Source organism: Lampetra planeri, chromosome 20 (assembly GCF_965212315.1).
Source record: "Lampetra planeri chromosome 20, kcLamPlan1.2.h2, whole genome shotgun sequence".
Lineage (NCBI taxonomy): Eukaryota > Metazoa > Chordata > Hyperoartia > Petromyzontiformes > Petromyzontidae > Lampetra > Lampetra planeri.
The window spans coordinates 8,528,787-8,552,559 of record NC_136126.1 but is presented as its reverse complement, the minus strand read 5'-3'; the positions used below and the strand labels follow the sequence as shown (position 1 = coordinate 8,552,559).

The 23,773-nt window shown below is 51.1% G+C and overlaps 1 protein-coding gene across 4 annotated transcripts in view; it reads left to right on the top strand.

The window, feature by feature from the left end:
* LOC144724402 (prolyl 4-hydroxylase subunit alpha-1-like) overlaps positions 1 to 23,773 on the top strand; it is a 57,112-nt gene that overhangs the window by 18,653 nt on the left and 14,686 nt on the right. For 3 of the 4 annotated variants that reach the window (XM_078603494.1, XM_078603495.1, XM_078603496.1), the window contains 8 exons: positions 7,019 to 7,164; positions 8,294 to 8,431; positions 10,718 to 10,981; positions 12,751 to 12,989; positions 14,875 to 15,051; positions 18,504 to 18,574; positions 22,880 to 22,979; positions 23,585 to 23,638. In XM_078603494.1, the coding sequence (XP_078459620.1) occupies positions 7,019 to 7,164; positions 8,294 to 8,431; positions 10,718 to 10,981; positions 12,751 to 12,989; positions 14,875 to 15,051; positions 18,504 to 18,574; positions 22,880 to 22,979; positions 23,585 to 23,638 (1,189 nt within the window). Of the gene's footprint in view, positions 1 to 7,018; positions 7,165 to 8,293; positions 8,432 to 10,717; positions 10,982 to 12,750; positions 12,990 to 14,874; positions 15,052 to 18,503; positions 18,575 to 19,630; positions 19,702 to 22,879; positions 22,980 to 23,584; positions 23,639 to 23,773 lie in introns of all 4 variants that reach the window. The other variant, XM_078603497.1, reaches the window with a different exon arrangement.

The following is a 23,773-nucleotide window of genomic DNA, read 5'->3' as shown; positions in this document are numbered from 1 at the left end:
GGTGAACCCAGCATATGTACATCCGAGGAGCGGGAAACACACCATCCACACAACACCCAATAAACACAACAGCTATGTACACATTTTCCGGCCTCACAACAGTTTGCGCATTTTAGCGCGCGTCCTTGCAGCGGGCCCCTCACACGGGGTAACCCCGCGTGGCGGACCATCAGGTGGCGACTGTCCGTCTTGAGGTGAGCATTCCTCTGACTCCGCGTGACCCTCGGTATCCGCAGGAGGGGTGATCGGGCGTGAGCCCGTCACTCCTGATGCTCCTGAAGGTGGCACAGCCGGCAAGGCATCAGGTGAGAGCGACAGAGACGGACCCAGCAAGTCGGCCGACCCCCCACATGTTTGGCCACGCGCGTGTGAAGTGGGGTCGTGTACCGCAGCGAAGGGTTTTAATCTGGAGGGGTGCACGAACCATCGCCGCTTCCCCCACTTGATGCGCACGCACTGCGGACGTAACACCTCCACCACTTCCACAGGGCCCCGCCACGGCCGCACAAGTTTAGAGGAGGTTGCCAGTGGCACCTGGGGGCAGTGCAACCATGCCTTGTCCCCCGGCTTCCACTGCAGCATGTGCGCTCGACTCAATCTGAGGCGCTCATTTGCCTTCTGACGGAGGTCAGAGTTTTGCATTGCAGCATCCCGTGCCTCGGTCAATTTGTCCAGATTAAATTTAACGTGGTCAGCCAGATTAGTTTTTCCCTGCGGCACGGGGATCCGCAACTGGGCACGAACAGGCGGGTCTGGTTCTCGGCCGTACATGAGGTAAAAGGGAGAAAACCCCGTAGCCGCATGGGGTGCCATCCGGTACGCCGCCAAGACCCCCTGAATTTGTAGGTCCCAATCCGTTTGCGAGTCCGAAACTTGTTGTGATAACATGGACGAGATGGTGCGATGCAAACGTTCGACCATCCCGTCAGTTTGTGGGTGATATGGGGAGGTCCGAATTTTCTTTGTGCCCAGGAGATCGCAGACTTGTCTGAGTAGTTTACCGGAAAAATTTCTGCCCTGGTCGGTCAGCAGCCTCTCCGGAGCACCTTTGTCCAGGACATAACCCTGAACAAAGGCCTCCACGATGGCTGCTGCCGACTGGTTGGCCAAAGGCCAGGCCATAGGCCAGCGTGTAAAATACTCGACACCCGTCAACAAATATCTATTCCCTCTGGGGGTGGCGGGGAATGGTCCCAAAATGTCCAGAGCGACCAGCTCGTTTATCCTGGACACTTTGATCGATTGCAAGGGCGGGTTAGACTCCCGTGCCGGCGGTTTGCGTTGTGCACATTGAGGGCACGATCCCAACAAATCCCCCACATCCCTCGTCATGCCAGGCCAGTAAAAATCAAGTTGCAGCAAGGCGAGAGTCTTTTGGGTCCCCAGGTGTAGGAGGCGCTCATGAGCGGCCCATACCACCCTACCCCGCAACCCAGTAGGGACAACCAGCCGATGTCGACGTGACTTCCCGTCCCAATGCATTAGCAGACCTTGGCACCTTTCCCATGCGTCGGAACCACCACTTTTTCCCCCCGCCGCACCGCCAACGCGACGTCGCCACCCGAGGAGGGAGACATCCTCCATCTGGAGGCGCCCCCATTCAATGACGGGCAACCCCAACAGGGAATCTTTGCCCTGCTGTTCGATCGAATTAGGAACCATTGCATCGTCGTCGTTGGCGGCCGCCAAGACAGGTACCGATGTGTCCCCTGGAGGCCTGCAACGTCCAGACCCCAGGAGGCATGCACACTCGGAGGTGGTTGGCAAGCGTGACAGAGCGTCCGCGTTGGTGTGGCGAACGCCCTTACGGTATGTGGTTTGGAAATCGTAATCCTGGAGGACCTCCAACCATCGGGACAATTGTCCCGATGGCTGTTGAACCCTCAGGGCGTACTGCAGTGCCGCATGATCTGTGCGGACGGTGAAATGCCGACCGTACAGATATGGGCGATACTGTTGGACGAAATGGACAATTGCCAACAGTTCCCTACGGGTGACACAATACCGTTGCTCCGCTGGAGACAACACCCGACTGCCGTACGCAACCACATGTTCCACGCCGTCAACCACCTGGGAGAGCACGCCCCCAATACCCGTGTTGCTCGCATCGGTGTCGAGCAAGAACGGTTTTGAAAAATCAGGGTAAATCAGGGGAGGAGCGTTTACCAAAGCATCCCGAAGGGAGCAAAAAGCAGCCTCCTCCTCCTGACCCCAGCAAAACCGAACCCCTTTAGATGTTAAAGCATGTAGGGGTTTGGCGATAGTCGCAAAATTAGCGACGAAGCGTCTATAATACGACGCAAACCCAATAAAACTCCTAACCTCTCCCACTGAGGTGGGAGTCGGCCAGGAGCTTACACACTGCGTTTTGGCGGGATCGGTAGAAATACCTGAGCGCCCCACGATGTGCCCCAAATAACGCACCGACTCGCGTAACAAATGGCATTTTTGGGGCTTAAATTTCAAATTAGCAGCCCGCATCTTTAGGAAAACCGCCCGCAACCTCTGGAGATGTTCCTCAAAAGTTTTGCCAAAGACAATGACGTCATCCAAATAAATCAGGCACGACTCCCATTGCAATCCAGCCAAAACCAATTCCATCAACCGCTGGAAAGTTGCCGGCGCTGAGTGTAAGCCCATCGGCAACCGGTTGAATTGAAACAGGCCGTGCGGAGTACGGAAAGCAGTTTTAGGCTTTGAATGATCGTCCAGAGGAAGCTGCCAGAATCCCGAAAGTAAGTCCAATGTGGAGAAGAATCGCGCTCCCGCCAAGGCGTCAAGCGATTCGTCCATCCGTGGGAGCGGGTATGCGTCGGCAACCGTAATTTTATTAAGGCGCCGAAAGTCAACGCAAAACCGCAACGAACCGTCCTGCTTCTTAACCAGGACGATCGGCGCTCCCCAAGGGCTGTTGGAGGGAGAAATTATGTCGGCGGCTAGCATGTCATCAACAGCCGATTTGACATGGTCCTTTTCGGCGGGACTCAACCGAAAAGGATTTTGGCGTATTGGCGCGCTGTCACCCGTATCAATATGGTGACGCAGCAGATGAGTGCAGCCCAAATCGTATTTATCCCGACTGAAAACGTCGGAAAATTCCCTCAGTAGTGTCTTAAGACGTTGGCGCTCTAAATTTGACAGGTCCGTCGATCCCGCGCAAAGCGCCTCGAGCCACCCTTCATCGCTGTCTGAATGTGGTCGCGGTGCAGGGGCAGCGCCGACATGACTCGCGACGGGTTCCTCACAGGGCACCGGCGTTGCGTGAGCAAGCACGGTCCCCTGTGGGACCACCACCGTCTGCGAGCCCACATTGAGGACCGCGATGAAGGGTTCTCCATCCCCTCTCACTATGGTCTGGGCCGGGAGTAAATTAGGTCCACTGACCCCGGCCCTAGACGGTCCCAGCAAAACCCCTTGAGCCCCAATGCCCTTAGCGAAGGGCCGCCGAAGTCTCAAAGGAATTAACATTTGCGCCCCCGGAGGAACGCGCACCGTTCTATCTACGAACGCCGGCACCGTCGCGAACGCCGTCCGGCTCGTAGCGGGGGATGGCAAAAACGCCATGCGTCGGCCCGATGGGAGCTCAATGCATCCCTGGTCGATTAATATCCTAATCGGCATTTTGGCCAGGAAATCCGTCCCCAGCAGGCACGGAACCGCCAGCGAGGAGGAAACAAAAATCGGCCCAGATAATTTAATATCCCCGACACAAATTTGGGCTCGAATTTGTCCGATGATGCCAAGTGAACCCCCGTTAGCAGCAAAGAATGGCACATTAACAGGCATCAAAGGACGGCTCTGGGCAGGGAGAATGTTATAAATCAACTCCGAAATAATGGTCGCCGATGCTCCTGTATCGACCAGGATGCGCACCTCGACCCCATCGATGTGACCCACAACGGCCGACGACCCCGATGACGCGGCTACAACCCGATGGGCCAACACGGACCACTGGCTGGGTTCAATGTGAGTACCCAGAGCGGTGCGTGTTGGTGCCATGGTACGCGATATTTGCCCCCCCTTCGCTGCGGTGTTCGAGTGTGTGACGGGCGTGTGCGTGGGCCAAACATGAGGGGTGCCGCGACTCGCCGGATTATGATGGTGGAGCTTGTGACGAGGGCCGGCGTCCCGTTGAGGTGTCGTTCCGCGCTGCCGAGGAGAGCGGCACCCCGAGGCGACGTGGCCCCGGATGCCGCAGTTATAACAGCGTGGAAGCGCTGGTGGCGACGATGGACGTTGTAGACGGCTTGAACCGGCCCGGTCCTCCCGCGCTCCCGCTCCGTGCTGCCGTCGATGGTTGATGGCGCAAACCTCTTCCGCCGGGAGGGTGGCCGCAGCGACGGCGCGCCCGCTCGCCGCCTTGCTGGCCTTCCGTCGTTGAGAGGACAGGTTTGCGTGGAGGAGACGGGCCGCTTGGAGGGAGCACATCTCTGCATCGTCCTGTGCGACAATGACGATGTCTAAGTCGTCCGCCAGCAAAAGTATCTTCTCTGTCACCATGGCGTCGACACCCTCGTCATCCATTCGTGGAAAGGCCTCCTTCGCCAGTGCCAGGAGGCTTGTGCGGTACGCCAGGGGCGACTCCTTCGTCCCCCGCTGGCGATCGTAAAAGAGTTGGCGACAGTCCGATGGTGGACCATATACCGCCGACAGCACCTGCATCGCCTTCCGCAGCGTGGAGCGCCTCTCCTTCGAAGCCGATGTTAGAGTGGCGAGGGCGTCGCTGTCGAGAAGTGCTGGCAGCGCGCGGAGAGCCTCGGCGTCTGTCCACTGTGCCATCTCCTGGTGAGCGAGGAAGCGCCGCTGGAAGCCGCCCCAGTCGCCATCCTCGCCCACAAATTTCTTGAGTGGAGGTAGCCGCTGATGTAAGGCAGCGGCTGCAGAGGAAGAACGCACTCCCTCGTCCGCCTCACTGAACTCAGCGTCGGCACGAACCAGCGATGGCATCGCCGGTCGCACCCGTGGTGACGCGGCAGGCACTGTACTCCCGCCGTTGGACGCGATGCTTAGAGCGGCCACGCCCTCAACAGCAGCTGCGGCGATGGCGGGAGTTTCAAAATGTTGCTCCGTTGAAATGGCGGGAAGGCGCTGTGGTCGTTGGCTGCTGTCGCCTCGTGGCGGTCCCGCAGCCCCCAGCCGCGTGATGTTGTCGAGCATGGCGGCTGCGGCGTACAGCAGCTCGGCCAGCTTCGCGTGCGCCTGCCTCAGCCCCTCCGTCGACGGCTCCCCTTCCTCCAGCTGCTGTGGCGTGGATGCACCCAGCCCCGGCTGCTCGATGGCATCTTCAGCCATCTCGGGCCCTCCGACTGCAGCGGTGTCCTCCGCCCCTGGTACTCCGACTCGAGTCGTCCGGCGTGTATCCATGTTCGTACTTTGTTTCACTTCTGACGCCAGATGTAGTAACGCTCACGACTCGTTCACACCGGAGTTGGAGGCACACTTGTTTATTTAACACCAACGTTGTGACATACACATTTGAGGGGGTATCGGCCCCCTCACCCGTCTATCTGAGGACACACCTCTCTAGCTAACCCTAGCCTGCCTCTGAGTCCTCCACTAATGGGCTAGGGGAGGCTATCTTGGCCCGACACTGGTCAGTCGGGCCCGGTACCCAGAGTCCAGACCAGCACTGGCTCTGGCTCTGGTACCACGCCACTGGCTCGAGCCTGCGCGGTCCTGATAAGGACGGCGTACCAGGGGGAGTCCAGGGCTCTATCTCAGACGTCTTCCGCCTCCTCTTCTTTAGCTAAACATCACTCCCGAGCCCTTCGATACAATCCCCTTTTATACCCAACCCCTCCCTGAGGGGTGGGGCCCCGGGGGATCATAACGACCGAATCGACCCCCCAGGGTGTCTGGCGCGGACGTCGCAGAGGGCACCTGCTTGTGCACACATGTAGCCCCGCCTACTGTGTTTGTTTACCATAGGCTGCCATGCATAACGGGCTCTCTCTCTAACACCCCTACACATGTATTTTTCCACCCGGACCCATGTTACCGACATATTCCAATGTGTCCCTTTCTCAGTTTTTTTTGCGGTTCAGTTTGTTGTCCATCCCCCCCACACCGAAAGAGGTTCAACATATGTACGCACAGCCGGGGGATAAAGGGGAAGGGAGGGTGGCGGTGGAGAGGTGGTTTAGAAATTCTGCACTGAAGTTGACGACGCTGGCGGCAGCAAGGGGTTATTCCCTAATGGGGACAACATTTTTAGAAACTAGTCATTTCTCTTCTTGGTTCTTTCGGTAATGTCACGTAGAAGGGAAATAATAAAATAATAAAAATAACAATAAAACATAATAAAATACAATTCTCACGACGTTTCGGCCACAACGCAAGCAGCCGTCCACAGGTGACTTTACCGAAAGAACCAAGAAGATGAATCCCTGCAGTCACGAAAGCTTTAAATCGAAATTTAACTAGTCATTTGTTTCTTAACCCATAGCTAAAAGCTAAACTAAACTAGTTTTTTATTTACCAGATAAGGCCCACTGAACTATACAGCTCTTTTTCAGAAGCAACTTTGCCACAAAATGACAGCTCAACGAGAAGTGGCTGATCACGTGGACATTTATAGCAGCCAAAAGCTCTGAACGCGTGATGTTGATTCTCAATGTGGAGGGATAAACCTGGAGGATCCGGAGAAAAATCTACACGACCACTGGGAGAGCATATGAGATGCCCCAGCACTGTCAAAGAAAGGCAGTTGGAACAATGGTGCGAGGTAAATCCCCACCCCAGCCAGCCTCTATCCACCCAGCAGTTCAAACGTGTGCAGCACAGTCGATCGGCAGGTCGCGTGTGGTGCGTTAAAACGCGGCTTCTGCCGCATCTTCCAAATGTGGGTAAGTTTGTTGAACTTATTTCGCACCGTGCTAATCGGAGGTGGACAGGCGTGGAAGAGTAGGCCAAACTCCCTCTTGAGCAGCTGTCTAGAGCTCGTTCTGTTGGAGACCCCTTCCGCGAGCGGTGGCGTGAGCGGCCAAACCGCAGCGCGTTGGTCCTGCGTGCCTTGCAGGTGGAAGGAAATGAAAGAGGCGGAATCACACGTCGCCACTTCGGACCCCGAGGGCTTCTTGGGCAATCCCATCAACGCCTACCACACCATGCGCATGGGGCAGCGCTGGGCGGCGCTCGAGAACTTCCTGCAGGAGTCTGCAGAAGGTACCGGAGGATCTCCCTGGGCAAGGAGACGGGGGCTCTGCCTCGAGCTGGTTTGGGATTGCCGTTCGAGCGCCTGACTTGCCAACGTTGGGCCCGATCTCGTCAGATCTACGAAGCTCGGCAAGTAGCAAACGAGGCTCAAGCGCAGGCATGAGCCTCGTTTGGTGCTTGAATGGGACGCTGTCTGGGAATGCCACGTGTGTGTCGGCATGGACTGCAAGGTGGGCAGGAGAGGGCAGTACAGCGGTGGATTCTTGAATCTATCTTTGCAGAGTTTTGAGCGTCGCCCCTTGTAAGAGTGGGTTTTAGTTTTTTCTCTCCCGTTTTCTGCTCTATGCAGAATGCTCCTTAAAACGGATTTGCTTAGTCCGGCATCTCTACATAGGACCTGGCAAGGATTTCCTGGAAATAAAAATTATTATTTATATTGTGAGGGTTTTATATTATTATTATTATCACCGGCGATGTTCTAATTGTGATAGCGAGCTCGTGTGGAGACGGTGACACATCGTGGCGGCTTGGTAACAGTCAGTAGAGCGCTGCCAGTACTTGCTGTGGTGAGTTTCTACTGTGCGGTGTGTGGTTGACTGTGTGGTGTGGTCTGGATGACCGTGCTGTGCGCTTGACCGTGCTGTGTGATTGACCGTGCTGTGTGATTGACGTGCTGTGTGATTGACGTGCAGTGTTTTTGACCGTGATATGTGGTGTGGTTGACCGTACTGTGTGATTGACGTTCTGTGCGCTTGACCGTGCTGTGTGGTGCGGTTGTCCGAGCTGTGCGGTGCGGTTGACCGAGCAGTGTGGTTGACTGTGTGGTCTGGATGACCGTGTGGTTGACCGTGATATGTGTTATGGTTGACGTGCCATGTGGTTGACCGTGCCATGTGGTTGACTGAGCAGTGTGGTTGACTGTGTGGTCTGGATGACCGTGTGGTTGACCGTGATATGTGGGGTGGTTGACGTGCTGTGCGCTTGTCCATGCTGTGCGGTGCGGTTGACCGAGCAGTGTGGTTGACTGTGTGGTCTGGATGACCGTGCGCTTGACCGTGCTGTGCGGTGCGCTTGACCGTGCCGTGTGCCACCGTGCCTCACCGTGCCTCACCGTGCCTCACCGTGCCTCACCGTGCAGGCTTCGTGTCGCGGCTGGCCGAGCGGAGGGCGCTCTTCCCCAGCGATGAGGACCGTGTCGGGGCGGCGCGTGCGCTGCTGCGCCTGCAGGAGACCTACGCGCTCGACGCCGTGCTGCTGGCCTCGGGGAAACTGCCCGGTGAGTCCGGTCGCTCCGACCGCAGCTGCGCCCGGCACCGGAATGTTTCCTGTTCAGAGAAGACGAAGACCCAGCACACAAAGAGCTCGTGCCGATGCCGAACTGTGCACGTTGTTTGTTGAACTTCTTTCGCGCACCGTACGTGGCCAACCGCGCTAATCGGAGGTGCGGGGGGGGGGGGAAGAAAACAAACTAAAAACAAAAATCTATTCTAAAGAAATTAGATTTCAGTCTAGATTGGAAATTCCATAGCTCCAGTGGCTTCCTAATATCAGAAGGAAGAGCCTAGCTAGGCTGTGTGCGTTTTATAACGCTTTCCACCCACCTAAGTTTTAAAGTGTTCATGCGTGAGCTGTGATTGTCCGTCCATAACTTGGTGGGGGGCGGGGGCACTACAACTCTTGTAGTGATATAATCCAATAACAATGATACTTTAGTGGAAAATCGCGTTATCCTTGGGGACTTTATCCTTTTGAAAACCGATAAAAAAAAGAATCAAGTGTTGCCCAAAAGTTGTAGACTGAATCCAGAGAAAGAAAGGCGACTGTAATGGCAAAGGACTCTCCGAGGGTCTTTACCCATGGCACCCAAACCTGTCAACCCACACGGTTTACCCAGTATTCTTGTACAGGGAAATTGAGTTTTCAGGTCTACACGGCGTTCAGCCGTTTCAATACGGACACATTTTTTTGTCTATTTGTTTGTGTTTCTCCCTTGTGATGGGACTTTTTAGGATGAACGTTGAGATGTATAAGGGCACGGGGTGACCAATAAGGTCTGAATTGGTCTGTAATGAGGTAGGGCACTGATAAGGGGTTGACAGGTATGTGCACCTGGCAGTTCACCAGCATTCATTGAGACGCTGCGTGTGTGCTTGTACTTGACGCTGCTGAAATGATGCACTCCTAGAAGGCTGTGGGCCGACGGAGGGTTGTGTAAGATTTACTCTTTTTGATAATAGGGTTTTCCCCTTTTTTCTGGCAACAAAACAGCTGTGTTAAGATGTTAAAACACCAAACTGAAACCTTTTGCAAGGAATCATGTCTACATTAACCACAATTCTTGTGGTCAGAATGCAAACAAAAAACATACTCTGATAATATTTGCATTGTCCTTGAAACTGATTGGTCCACACCAGCGACAGCTTTCTTTGAGCCTCGTCTCAAAACGGTGTTAGACCAGAGGACGCCAAAAGGCGAGCACAGCACAAAGACAATGCACTATCAGAGTAATGAGAGCTCGGGGTGAGCATCTACATTATGGGACCTCCTTTGCCAGTACCAAAATATGAGAATAGAGTTTTCCCCTTTTTTCTTGCAACAGTTTGGTGTTTTAACATCTCAACACCTGTTTTGTTGCCAAAGAAAAATGGGAAAAACCTTTTATCATATTTTGGTACTGGCAAAGGAGGTCCCATGATTTACTCTTTTTGTTTAAAGATCTCTTTTGTTGTAGGTATCCTCCACAGCGACGATCGTGATTATTTCTAGTTTGTAAATGTTGTTCTAAGGGGCGTGCAATTTTCCCTCACGACCAAACTTATCAGGGAAGCCAATGAGTTAACTCGGTTCACTCATTACATATACATGTAAAAAACTATTCACTTTTTTGAAATTTGTTTGACTACAGTCTCTGATAACGTTGCTTAGTGTTCTATGACTGCTTAATTCTAAACTAAACAAATTTTTTTCTATGAAACAATGTTTTTTTATTTTACCAGGTAAGGCCCACTGAGCTGTACATCTCTTTTGCAAAATCAACCTGGCCACTAATGATAGCTCGACGAAGTGGCTTATCACGTGGACATGAATAGCAGCCAAATACTCGAAATGCATGTTTCTAAATGTGGAGGGAAAAACCGGAAGAACTCAAAGAAAAATCCACACGACCACGAAGAGAGAAACACGCAAACTTCAAATATACAGGGGTCAGGGTCGGGATAGAACACACGACCTCCTGCATACCACTTAATCACATATTCACTTTAAGATGTTTTTTGTTCATGTTTTTTGTTTGTTGCGGTTGCACCCGATTCAAGAGCCGAATGGCTCACAGGGCTATACCTAATTAATGAACTTGAACTTGAATTCTAGATTTGAAGCTTTCGTGACTGCAAGGATTCATACTCTTAGTTCTTTCGGTGAACTTGAACCACGGCGAGAGAGTTAACAGGCAGTCTCATTAATATCGTCTCATCGTGCTATACGATATCCTATCGACATCGCCGCGCTGTGGTAGGTCTTTGCAGTCATCGTCGGCCACCCATCCCGGTCTCTCCTGCCGCAGGCGTCCCGCTTGTCTCGGCCTCCGCTCTCTCCGCCGACGACTGCTTCTCGCTGGGCCGCCTCGCCTACTCGGAGGGCCGCTACGCCCGCGCCGAGCCGTGGCTGAGCCACGCCCTGAGGCAGCTGGACGCCGGGGCCCGGGAGGGAGTGGGGGACGAGGGCACGGTGGGAGCTTCGGACGTCCTCGACTACCTGAGCTACTCCGTGTACCAGCTCGGCGACGTGCAGAGAGCGCTGAACCTCACGCGGAGGCTCGCCACGCTCGGTACGCGAGCCCTGGCGTCCGTGGCGACGCAACCCCTTGCGCGGCGACTACCGAGAGGCCCATATACTCGCACGGAGACACCCACAGCAGTTTCACACAGTTACCCACAGACTCACAAGGAGACTCGCAGGCTCACACAGAGATCCACAGATTCATGTTGAGATTCACAGCCTCACACAGTTACCCACAGACTCACAAGGAGACTCGTAGGCTCACACAGTTACCCACAGACTCACAACGAGACTCGCAGGCTCACACAGAGATCTACAGACTCACAAGGAGAGCCACAGGCTCACACAGAGATCCACAGATTCATGTTGAGACTCACAGTCTCACAGAGAAACCCATAGACTCACACAGACACCCATAGCCCCACACAGTTACCCACAGGCTCACACAGAGATCTACAGGCTCACACAGAGATCTACAGATTCATGTTGAGACTCACAGTCTCACAGAGAAACCCATAGACTCACACAGACACCCATAGGCCCACACAGTTACCCACAGGCTCACACAGAGATCTACAGGCTCACACAGAGATCTACAGATTCATGTTGAGACTCACAGTCTCACAGAGAAACCCATAGACTCACACAGACACCCATAGCCCCACACAGTTACCCACAGGCTCACACAGAGATCTACAGGCTCACACAGAGATCTACAGATTCATGTTGAGACTCACAGTCTCACAGAGAAACCCATAGACTCACACAGACACCCATAGGCCCACACAGTTACCCACAGACTGACAAGGAGACCCACAGGCTCACACAGAGATCCACAGATTCATGTTGAGACTCACAGCCTCACAGAGAAACCCATAGACTCACACAGACACCCATAGGCCCACACAGTTACCCACAGACTCACAAGGAGACCCACAGGCTCACACAGAGATCCAAAAATTCACGTTGAGACTCACAGACTCGCAGAGAAACCCATAGACTCACACAGACACCCATAGCCCCACACAGTTACCCACATACTCAGAAGAAGAAGACTCACAGGCTCCCATATATTCACACAGCGACCAATAGACTTCTCCTCGTGACCCAAAGACTCACCCAGAAACCCATAGGCTCACCTCCACATATTCAGCATGGAAAGTGCAGCCGTACATTGTGTGTGCAGCATCCTCCTGTACTGGATGGCACAGGGGAGTGCGTCGCACCTGCATCTGTTAATCTGGCTGCACGGGCACCGTGGGAGGTCACAGCCGGTAGCTGCTGGGGTCAAATGCAGCGACATTCCCATCGCCGCTTACCCGGAGGTTGCCCATGGGTGTAAAACCGGATTTGCAACTCGCGTACCGAATCCATCCAGGTCCCGTTACTGTGGACCTCGATGAGGAACGATTTCAGCGAATTACCTTCTCATGCCGGTACTGGGCGTAAAGGCCTCCTGCAGAGGGCAACGTTGGCCTACTCTTGCAGACTGGACAGACATCTTGGAGGAGGAGTGATTACTCACGCGCGTTGAGGAGAACGATCTCCCGACTGACCGTTTCACCGCACCCACGTCGCATCCACTCTGTGTCCAAACCACCACGCTGCCAGATCACAACACTGCAACTATTTTTGCATCTGTCCGGGCACTGCTCCACTTTGCAATAATTCTCTCCCATCGCCATTATAAACGTCGCTCACCTCGACATACGTGATAACTTTTGCCCATTACAACTTTCATGGCGCTGTACGTTCTCTCCGTATGTTGCGTGTCATTCCTCGCCGTTTTGCCATCGGTGGCCATGACGTTTCTCCCAGACCCCGACCACCCACGAGCGCAGTCCAACCTGCACTTCTTCGAGTACGAGATGGCGCAGGCCGCGGCCGCGGACGAGGTGACGGCGGATGACGAGACGGAAGGGGAAGTTGCCGACGACGACGACGAGGAGGAGAACGCGACGGTCCCCGACGGCGTGGAGGGCCACCCCAAGGGCGACGGCTACTTCTCGGAGAAGGAAGAGTACGAGCTGCTGTGCCGCAGCGCCAGCGGCCTCATGGTAGGGGTCGCGAGGCCTCACGTGAAGGGCCCCCGCCGCCCCGCGCCGGAGGGTTGCGGCTGCGGCCTCTGTCATCGGTCCGCTTTTTGTCTTTAGGCCGGTGACCTTCGCTAGTTTTCAGAGGTGGGCGGCGGGGGGGGCGCTTTCGCCGATAAGAAATCGTCAGTGTGAGGCCGCCACGCCGCCTGCAAGGGCTCTCTTCACATTTGTGTATTGTCAGGGGCCGCTCGAAAGGCCACCATCGGCCGCAAGTGGCCCGCGGGCCTTGCAATGAAGAACAATGCTTATGGGTGCATGCGAGTAGTGAATTGGTTTGGGATTTTGTCGATTTCAATATTTGTCAGTTTTATCCCGGCCGTGCTATTGGTGTCATGTCATGAGACCGAGAATCCATTATTCGAGATGAAGAAAGCATTCTTTGGTTTCATGGCCGGCAGACGTGGATATTATATCGAAGACTACATCTGAGATGTCTTCAAGTGACATCTGAGCCATCCAGTAGGGGGCAGCACGTTCCTAGCTGCCCTGCCACAAAGCGTTGGTGGCATGATAGCTATCAAAGCAATTCTGACTTCTTCTGGCTAAAATTTATCCAGAATTAGCGCAGAACCAAATGTATTAGTGACGTTTTCTTGGTGCACTCTTCGTGCACTGTTCACAGATCCTCAACTCGCTACACACGTGAGCTTGATTTAATCAAGGGCGGCTGTCTGGATTGCCAATCCATGATCTCAGAGGTGCCAGGTCATCGCTCTGACGTCTGAGCCACCCAGCCACCTCAGTTTTTGGGAATTTATCACTGTGTAGTGTCGCCCGCAGGGATTTGCGACACGGATTGAGTTGTTTGACTGTTGCTCCACGGGTCTTGATTCTACAACTTATGAACACCACACTGTCTGGGTCCATGTCTCGAGCTGTGTCAGGCTGTGGGGCGGTGGTGATGTTTGCCCAAAGGCGACGGGAGAAGTGGAAGCTGCTTTGCGGCTGAGTGCTTTGCACGCTGTCAATGCGCTCCTTCATTGCTCGGCAGAACGTGACACGAACGCTCACCAACGCCCCAGGTCCGTGTCGGCCCACGGGGTCGGGTCCACAGCAACACGGCTTGTAAAATCGGCAACAGAGCGGGCAAAGTCTCGTGAAGACACATTTTGGTGACTTTGCCAAAGTCAGGGAGTTAGGAAGGAAAAAACAATATCTGGAGTTATGAAAGTGCGACAACATTTGTTTACTCATATTAAAGGTTTTTGGGTTAGATTGCGTAAGTATAAATGTGTCGTAACCCTCCACCACCCGTCACAGCCAGTAAGGTATGTCACGTACACCAACCGTGCCAGTTAGTTACTATTTCAGCCCACCGGTGTGTTGAAGAGTAAATCCACAAAACTCGCAAAACTTGGGCATTCACCCCAGAACTGCATTTCTGCCAACAAATGCCTGCCTCTGCTCCTGATGGAGCTCTCCGCTGCCCGTAGCTTCCAGGCCACACGGCGGTTCCTAAATTTGCTCCAATTTCAGGTTAACTTGGCACACATTCAGTCGGCACCAGAGGTCGCAAATGGGTACCCGATACCCGTACCCTACCCGATACCCGGCTACCCGTACCCGGCCAGGTACGGGTACCCATTTGCGACCCTGGTGCAGCCGGGTACGGGTACGGGTAGGCCGTGAGTCACTGGTGAGTAACCGTTTGTCACTCATTTCGGGTAGGGTACGGGTAGGTAACGGGTACCTGTTTGCGACCTCTGGTCGGCACAAAGATGTGTCTTGTTTGTAATAATAACAATAACTTACAATCCTTTGCCAATCCACTGCTGGATGGAGCCCCCCCCCCTCCCACACCGTGTTGGTCACGGTAGTTGTTTGACCGTACCTTTCCCCACCGCAGACCCCGCGCCGGCAGAGACGCCTCTCGTGCCGCTACTGGGACGGGCGGCGCCACCCGCTGCTCGTCCTCGCGCCGCTCATGGAGGAGGACGAGTGGGACCGACCCCGGATCGTCCGCTACCACGACATCGTCTCCGACGAGGAGATCCGGCACGTGAAGGAGCTCGCCAAGCCCCGGGTGAGCCGTCTCTGCCGCCCGTCGCACAGCGGATTGCGGACGCCGCCCCCCCCCCCCCGCGGCCGTGTCACGTCCCCCCGACTTGTGCCAACGGGGATGGGTGAAGCCGATTGATGTGTGTGCACATACATTAGTAATCCGAATAGGCTTGTACCCTTTCTGGCAATAAAACAGGTGTTGAGGTGTACGTACGGGTCAAACCCAGACAGGTGGCAACCGTTTTCACGGAGGGCCTTGCCAGCTATCATTTGGTTCTTTATTAACACGCCACGTGTCCTTAAAATTACGATACCAGCCCAAAATCCTCCGACGGTACATCGAGATGATGAACAAAAATCAGAATAGGCTTTACACTCTCTGGAAATAGATACCTTTGCAAAGGCGTCAAGTCTGCATTAACCACACACACTTGCGGCAAAACATGCAAACAGACACGCTCTGGTAATATTGGCGTTGTCTTTGAAGCTGATTGGCCTACACCAGAGACAGACTTCTTTATGGCCGTGTCTCACCAGTCTTTGACCAGAGAACGCCGAAAGGTGAGCAGTACAAAGACAAATGCACGCTTTGCCACAAAGTACGCGTGGTTCAACTGTTTTATCAACGCATGACGTAGGGGGTTATTTGACCATACTTCCCTACGCTGATCAGCGTGAGTTGGGGCAAGTGGGGAGGATAAATATGGCAGCATAGTAGTACAGTACAACAATGCAATGCTGTCTGCTGCCCACCATGTAGCTTCGCAGCCTATAACATCTGGTTCTATGCACGCTGCATCACCCATTAAAGCACTGTCCAGGTTCAACCCTACTTCGCGTCTGAGATCTGGTGAGATTGGGTACATTCTGGGTGAATTGGTCGCAGGGGCATCTTGAAATGACATTTATCTCAATCAAAAGTATTTTTACCACACTGATTTTAAATGATTGTATCTAAAATGTGTGTTATGAACTGTGCTCATCTTCAGTGAAATCCATAATCAACGTTTTTGGGTTTAGATCGCGTTATTTATAAATGTGTCGTAACCCTCCACCACCCGACACGGCCAATCAGTAAAAATGTGTCACGTTGACAAAAGACAAATAGTTCACTGCTTTAGCCCACCGGTGTGTTGAAGCCACAACATTTACAATTTGAGTACGACGTTTCGCTGGTAATTGCATCCAGCATCATCGGGCAATTCGCCAGAATGGCGAATTGCCCGATGGAGTAAGATCCACATTCTTACGGCAGAGGACATGCTCCACTGAGGGCAACCACTGATTACTGCTCACACAGCAGTACTCACTTTGTTGACCCTTTTAGGATGATGGGCTGAGGTGGCACATGACCCTGATACAAACCTGAAAGCGCATGGTTGTGAGCAAAGCACTCTAACCACAGCACCATCTGGCCGGTTAAAGTCTAACGCCCCATTTGACATGACATACCGGCTTGATCGATATTAATTACTGGCTAAATCGATATTAAATACTGGCTAAATGTATTCAAACGTAACATCGATTTTTTTTCTCTCTCCAAGATTGTGATTGGTCACTGCTGACGCATGATGTAAAAATGTGGATTTTCTTTTTAAAAAGTGGAAACCCCCAGTTTTTATCGGAACTGACTTGTCATCCAGTGAAATATGAACAAATAGCACAACACTACAAAAACTTTCTTGGGGGAGTTTCCAAAACACATAGTGCCAGCTCCCCCTGTACAGATGTTGTTCATGCTGATGCTTTAATCATTTCGTGGCTGACAAGTTACCCATTCTGCATACTTTTCTGAGAACGAGTTCCATAAATGACGGGTTAAAATGGATTACGGAATCGGAGTGGCAAAAACACGATTGACCCTTTTTTTTTGCTGCGGAGAAATCGCATTGATTTTAAACTCAACTCATTTTTAAATGCCTCTGTTTGGTTTCACTCGCGATTAGCACGGTTGGCTATGTACAGTGCTAAAGAAGTTTAGCACACGTGCGTACAGTCGTGACAATTTGGCAACGGACAAAATGAAACTGTTGGGGTGAAGCTCGCACGGGAACACAACATCATGAACGTGAGGTCAGCAGCTCTCGATGGGCAAACCCACGGGGGGCTCGTCATTTGTTAACCCATTCCATGCCGATTCGATTCAAGAATCGATGTCGTTTTTATCTCATTTGCGATGTGTGCCTCATATCTTCAGGCGATTGTTTTTTGTCATGCTATGCTAAAGGTACATTACAGTTTAAATTTGCAAATCGTCATCATTATCAGTCACTACGCCGCTGGATGTAGGCCTCCCCACTCCGTTGGCACCCCCTTCACGGCCCCGCGATGCCGTGAGCCATCTCGCTCCTACGCCAGAACTGATCTCACGAGCCGCACTCTGCTTTTGGCTGCCATTCTGTCACCAGTCTCGTCCATCAGCCGTCATCAACGTTTGCTGTTATGTGTCCTGCCCAACCCCACTTATATTTAACTTGACAGTCAAAATGAACGCTCTCCGATTTGTCTTTTTGCCCAGACCCACGTTGGGCCCCTTTCTATCTTGGCATAATCCTACGAGCATGCCCCCTTCTCACGCTCCGTTGCAAACCTTTCCGCGATTGTTCCATTTTCTTTGTCACCATCGTCCACTTTTCTGATCCATTCAACGATAACAAGTTTGCACACTGTTTTCATACATTGTCAATAATTGATTGTAAGATGTTGGACTTGATGCATGTTTGACTTGATGATGATGACGATCCTGAGCCTCACAAATCAATTTTAATTAATACATTGCTAAATGCCCGGGAGTCATATAATAAGCCGCAGAAAGTGCATCTGATTATTGCAATACATTGGCAGATCGGCATGGAAAATCGGTTTTCCAAACTGGGTGTAAAAGGTTTGAAGCTTTCGTGACTGCAAGGATTCATATTCTTAGGTTTTTTCGGTGAAGTCACGTAGGTAAAAATTTAAAATTTAAATTAATAAAAGTAAAATGAAAATAAAAAATAATAAAAAATAAAAATCACGACGTTTCGGAAAAAACCTAAGAATATGGGTGTAAAAGGGTTCATCATCGTCAGCAATCGTCGATACCAGGGCTCGGCAACCAAAATAACATGAAGAGCCATTTTTTTTTCATTCCGTAAAAAAACCACCAACCAATATTAGAAAAGCCGCAATGCACTGTGGCTGTGAATACGAGACGGTGGGTCCTCTATAAACAACGGTCACGTGGCAGTCCTTAAAGAGGTTGCCGAACCCTGGTCTATAGAGTGTTCTTCATCTGCAGACGACCGAGTGGTCTGGTACTAACTGTGTGTGCATGTCGACAATCCGTGTCACAATCCCTCCTTGCCCCCCCCACCACCACCACCACCACTTCGACATGGCCGCGCCTCTTTGATGCATCGCCTCTCCCCATCGCTTCCCCTCCTTGCCGCCACCGCTCGCTGCCCTTCTCTCCTCGGCCCTGTCCGTGACGGACAGCTGAAGAGGGCCACAGTGAGGAACCCACTGAGTGGGCAGCTAGAGACAGCCGGATACCGGGTGAGCAAGAGGTAAGCTGGAGGTCACGGTAAGCCCCCCCCCCCCCATTCCCCCTTTTGCTACCTCAATCCCGGCCGCCACCTTCTCTTCCCGTCGAAGCAAAATTTTCAGGGCCGCTACCCTCCACAGCAATTCATCTCTGGCTTCGCCCGCCTCCCACAATCCCCTTGATGCTAATGACAGGTGATATGTAGTCGTTTAAGATATCGTGACAAAATTAATCACGCTTTTCCTGCTTTGCTTTGAACGTAGCAAAGCAGGTTTAGTGCCGATGTCCTGTTAATAATGTCACTTGGTGTTGTGGTGCTTTCAAATGTTCTTGGTTTCCCGGTCAGTCTTTCCCACCACTTTCATAACGAGCTATATTATTTTAAGAGTTTTGGCTGATGTTTATGAGGAGGGTGAGAGCCCATTGAGATTATACGTCTCTCTTTCAAGGGAGACCTGGGATTAAACACAGGAAATGTGATCGTAATTACACAACAAGAAACCACGAGGAACAAAAACATTGCAAACAGTAATTCGAGGCTATTCAGGTAATAATAGGTCTGAGCAATTCCAAAAATAACAACAGATTAACGTAATGATCTTAATTCTTCAAGAAAACAAATGTATTGCGCGTTACTTAAAATATTTTAAACGGCACCAATGTGGCATTTTAGTCGTGTTGTTTTCGTTTCAAACGCCTAATTTATTTTTTCAAATAATTATTTATTTTTTCAAGTAACAAACTTCAAAAATCCCTCTTTTTTCTTCCGACGACCGCGTAATGCTTCCCCGTTCCGCTGAAGCTCAACCCGTTTGATCTCGGTGGAGAGAAATAGAGAAACAAATAACTTTACCGATCAGTATCTGAGAAATGAAGTGGTGGGCCTGGAATCAGGGGGCACTTGTGGGAGGCGAGCAGGGAGGCAAGGGAGTGACACGAGACAGGAGGGCAGCAGCTGAGGTTGTCGATTTGTGATTGGTGTCATCCTGGCGAGGGGAGCGAGGGAGAGGTGTCAGGTAGAGGTGGGTTGGGGGGGGGGTTGCTGGGGGCGGCTTCTGATTGGTTACTGTTCCCGCAGCTCAGTCGAGCGACAGTCTTCCACCCAATCACGGGGGAGCTGAGAACGACGAACAATCGAATCAGCAAAAGGTGGGTGACGGAACACGTGGGAATTGATGGACTCCGCATTTTGCGAGGATTTTGTCGCTCAACGCCCGTGGTAATGGCTACCTGTTTGGGGAATATCCCGAAATTGGCTTTGAAGATCCTGCGACGTGATGGTTCGCACGTTCGGGCCGTTGTTGTGCCGTTGGTGTCGCGACCTGAATCCTGACCTGAAAATTAGCCGCATTTTCCGGCGAGTTGCTTGCATGAATCGCGAAAAAACCCCTACTATTTACACAAATGCTTGAACTCATAACGGTCTTCCCTTTCAAGGGATGTGGTGATTCTCAATGGGCTCTCACTTGAAACAAAACATGCACTTCAGGCGTTCCAAATTGCATTTCTTAATTGAAATAATGATCAAGGATTGCAAAACATATACACGCAGTCGTGCATGATTAGCAATGCAGGAATCTGATCATCTTTTTTCAGGTCTACCCAGCATTGTTTTTCTTCAGTTTCGGCAAACGTCAGGTTGCTACATGCGATGTGTTAACCGGTAATTTAAAAAAAGTACTACCCTTTGTCGATCCACTGCTGGATGAGTGCACTCCCCAACGCTATCCATCACGGCCGTTGGCCCACCGTGCTCTCACCCCGTGCTGGCCGGTGTCGACTGGCGGATGGGAAGCACCTGGCCCAGGTTCGATGTTCATTGACAGCAACATTCGACGCAGCGAGGAATTCAACTCCCGTAGCCAGGCGCTTAGCGGGATGTGCTCACCACTGTATCACTGCTTCCCCCCCCACCACCAGCAGCCTCCATCGTGGCAAATAATAAAAACTTTTTATATTTACAAATCAAAAACAAAAACGACCTAATTATAACAGAACCGGGCGACGTCATCTTTAAGGCAGGGGTAGGAATTGCTGTGGTTTCTGTAGAACGTCTTGATTACGTTTTGTTTGCGCGTGCCATAACGGGGCCAGTGTTTGTAGACTAAATAAAATCACCCCTTGTGAAAATACCACAATGCTGCCACGGTCTGCGGCTCAAAGTTGCGAGTGCCATGCGTGATGGCAATTCATGGGGGCAAACCCATGTTGCTCTCACCGTGACTAGGGCCACGATCGCCAACTCGTGGCAATACATCTCCTCAGTATAATAAACAACGAGATCGTTGTCGTTTGAAGTGTGTGTTGCTTTTTCAACACAAAAATTGCTTCATACCAACAACCACTCTGAATTGAACTCGTGGGTTTTGACTTATAGTTCACAAGCCGTAGTTATGGAACGATATTTATTTATTATATACAAGGGGGAGGTGGGGGGGGGTGAGTTATGGGGTAAATGCTAGAGTTGTGATCTCAACCCAAACCTAATCCTTCATCCTAACGGGCGTTGCCGAACCTTAACCTTCACGTCAACTCTTTGCGGCAATCCCCTTGCCCGTGGAGATGGAGCTATCGGCAATAATTCTAAGTTTTTTGGTGATAATGTGCTGGCAGTGGTGCACAAGCACAAATAACAAAAAAAACTCAACACGCCGGTCAATAGCAACGTGTACTTAAAAGCGAAAAGTATATATATCTTCTTGGTTCTTTCGGTAAAGTCACGTAGAAGGGAAATAATAAAATAATAAAAATAAAACATCATAAAATAATTCTCACGACGTTTCGGCCACAACACAAGCAGCCATCCTCAGGTGAAGACCAGGTCTGTCTCCTCTACGTGACTTTACCGAAAGAACCAAGAAGATGAATCCCTGCAGTCACAAAAGCTTTAAATCGAAAAGTATATATATGACAGGCGACACTTCAGGCAATGGCCTCTGCATGGCGTGTACAGTTTAATGTTTGCTATAAACTGTTGCCTAACAGTGGGTTGGGTTTTTTTGTTATTTCCAATAAAGTCTGCTCGTTGATTCCAAGAACACAGGATGAGATGTTACTATCCTTTGTGCAAGCACTTCCAAGAGTTCATGAACATTGAGCCTGGTGAAATTTGGGGAGCGCATCGTCAGTAGTGAACCTTTGGTTCCTAGGGTGTTTCGGCCTTTCACACTATACATTTAATTTAATTAATTATTTTATCTTTAGACGTGACTTAACCGAAAGAAACTATACACCCTCCCCAAAGGCGGCCAGCGACAGGGTGATCAATCCTACGCTTGCGTCCCATTCCCAATTAGTCATAGGAGTTGCCTTGTTGTAGATAGCCAACTGAATTTGTCCATTCAGGCATGACCTCTTTACCTTAACTTATGGATTCAACAACTGACCATTCATTTGGCACGCACAATAAAGTAGTTCACCCAGGAACACCTTACGGAGTCTCCAGATACTTGAACGAGGATCTTACGTAGGATGCTTTAACCAATTCAGTTACTTGTAAGTATTTTAGCGTACGAATACGTTGCGTGTGTGTCCGGATAAAGCCCATGCATACGAGAAAAGAACGCTCAAACTCAGCACTAATAGATCAGCAATCTCCCTGCTGCACCTGCCTGTCACGGGCACCACCTTGCCACCTTGTGTAGCCGGGGGAGTCTCGCACGAATGATCAGAGGGTGGCTAGACTATCCCCGTCTCCTGAGTTGGCTGATTACACTGGTCAACAAAATAAAATAATTTCTGGCCTGGACTTTTGCAGTTGTTTTAGACTAATTCCAAATCTGATCTCAGATTTGCTCTATCACATCTCATTTTTATGCTATCGGCATACCCCATTTTCATTAATTTTACCCGAAATTAACTCTGTCACTTATGATTGCAAGTTGTTGCGAGTCAGTGACTGCTTTAGTGTTAAAATATGGTGCTGTATTTTTAGGATAGTGTGTTTACAATATCATTTTATGTAGATATCCACATTTATTTAATATTTTTCTTCTGCAGTTTTTATTGAAAATGTTTTTTGATATCTCAACAACCTGATGTGATAGACAAAAACTGATGCCAGATTTGGAATCAGCACCCCAAAATTACATTAAAACCGTTGGAATACCTTATGACAGAAAAACTGTGTTGACCAGTGTTATTACATACACGCCTCTCCACTTTATCCGACCTCCAAACACCGATCCGGTTCCGTCGAAGCGTAGTTATTGTTTGTTTGTTGTAACGTGAAAAAATGTATTTATGGCTCATCGAATTCCTCCAGTTCGAATCAATGTTCTGATTCTGGAGGAGGTTAAGCGAGCGTGCGGGGTTTCTTGTCCCGCAGCGCGTGGTTGTCGGAAGACGAGAATGAAACGATTGCGCGGATCAACCGGAGGATAGGGGCGGCCACGGGGCTGAGCATGGAAACTGCCGAGGAACTGCAGGTAACTAACTGCCTCTTCCCCCACCCCCATGCCCCCCCCCACACCCCACACTTATACTCCCTGCCCAGAAAGGTTTACACACCTTATAAGTGACTTCAGATAACAAATAATGTTGTGCAGGGTTAATTTTGTCCTTTGATCTCGATTTATACCTACGTGACTTTACCGAAAGAACCAAAGAGTTAAATTTCGATTTGAAGCTTTCGTGACTGCAGGGATTCATCTTCTTGGTTCTTTCGGTAAAGTCACGTAGAAGGGAAATAATAAAATAATACAAATAAAACGATGTGTAGACGTAAACTCACTTTGTTCGGCCTTCAGACCTCGCAGCCCTTGCTGCGCTGGTGGTATTAGTCCACGTTTAAGTCCGCTTCATTCTTTGCTGCGTCGATGAGTCCTCTTCTTCCCCGGGACCTCTCGATCCCTTGCCGCGTTGCTCTTTATATTCCCCGTGCAGCCTCCGTGACCTCTGCGGTCATTACTGAGCTGACCTTTTTAACCCTCGTTCTGTTGTTTTCGTTTGAGACATTTCCTCTTGATCTGTTGCTGCCTCGGTGCGTTTGTGTCGGTGACTAAGCTCCCCTGATGGCTCGCTGTGTTGTCAGGTGGCCAATTATGGAATGGGAGGGCAGTACGAGCCGCACTACGACTTTGCACGGGTGAGTTTTTACATTGTTGCCTCAGTTAATGCCAAATCAGCACTGAGCACGTGGATTATTGTCTGGAATTGAGACCGGTTCTCAAATCCAGTCTTGACTAGAGACTGAATTTCGGGACCATAATTTAAATTTTTT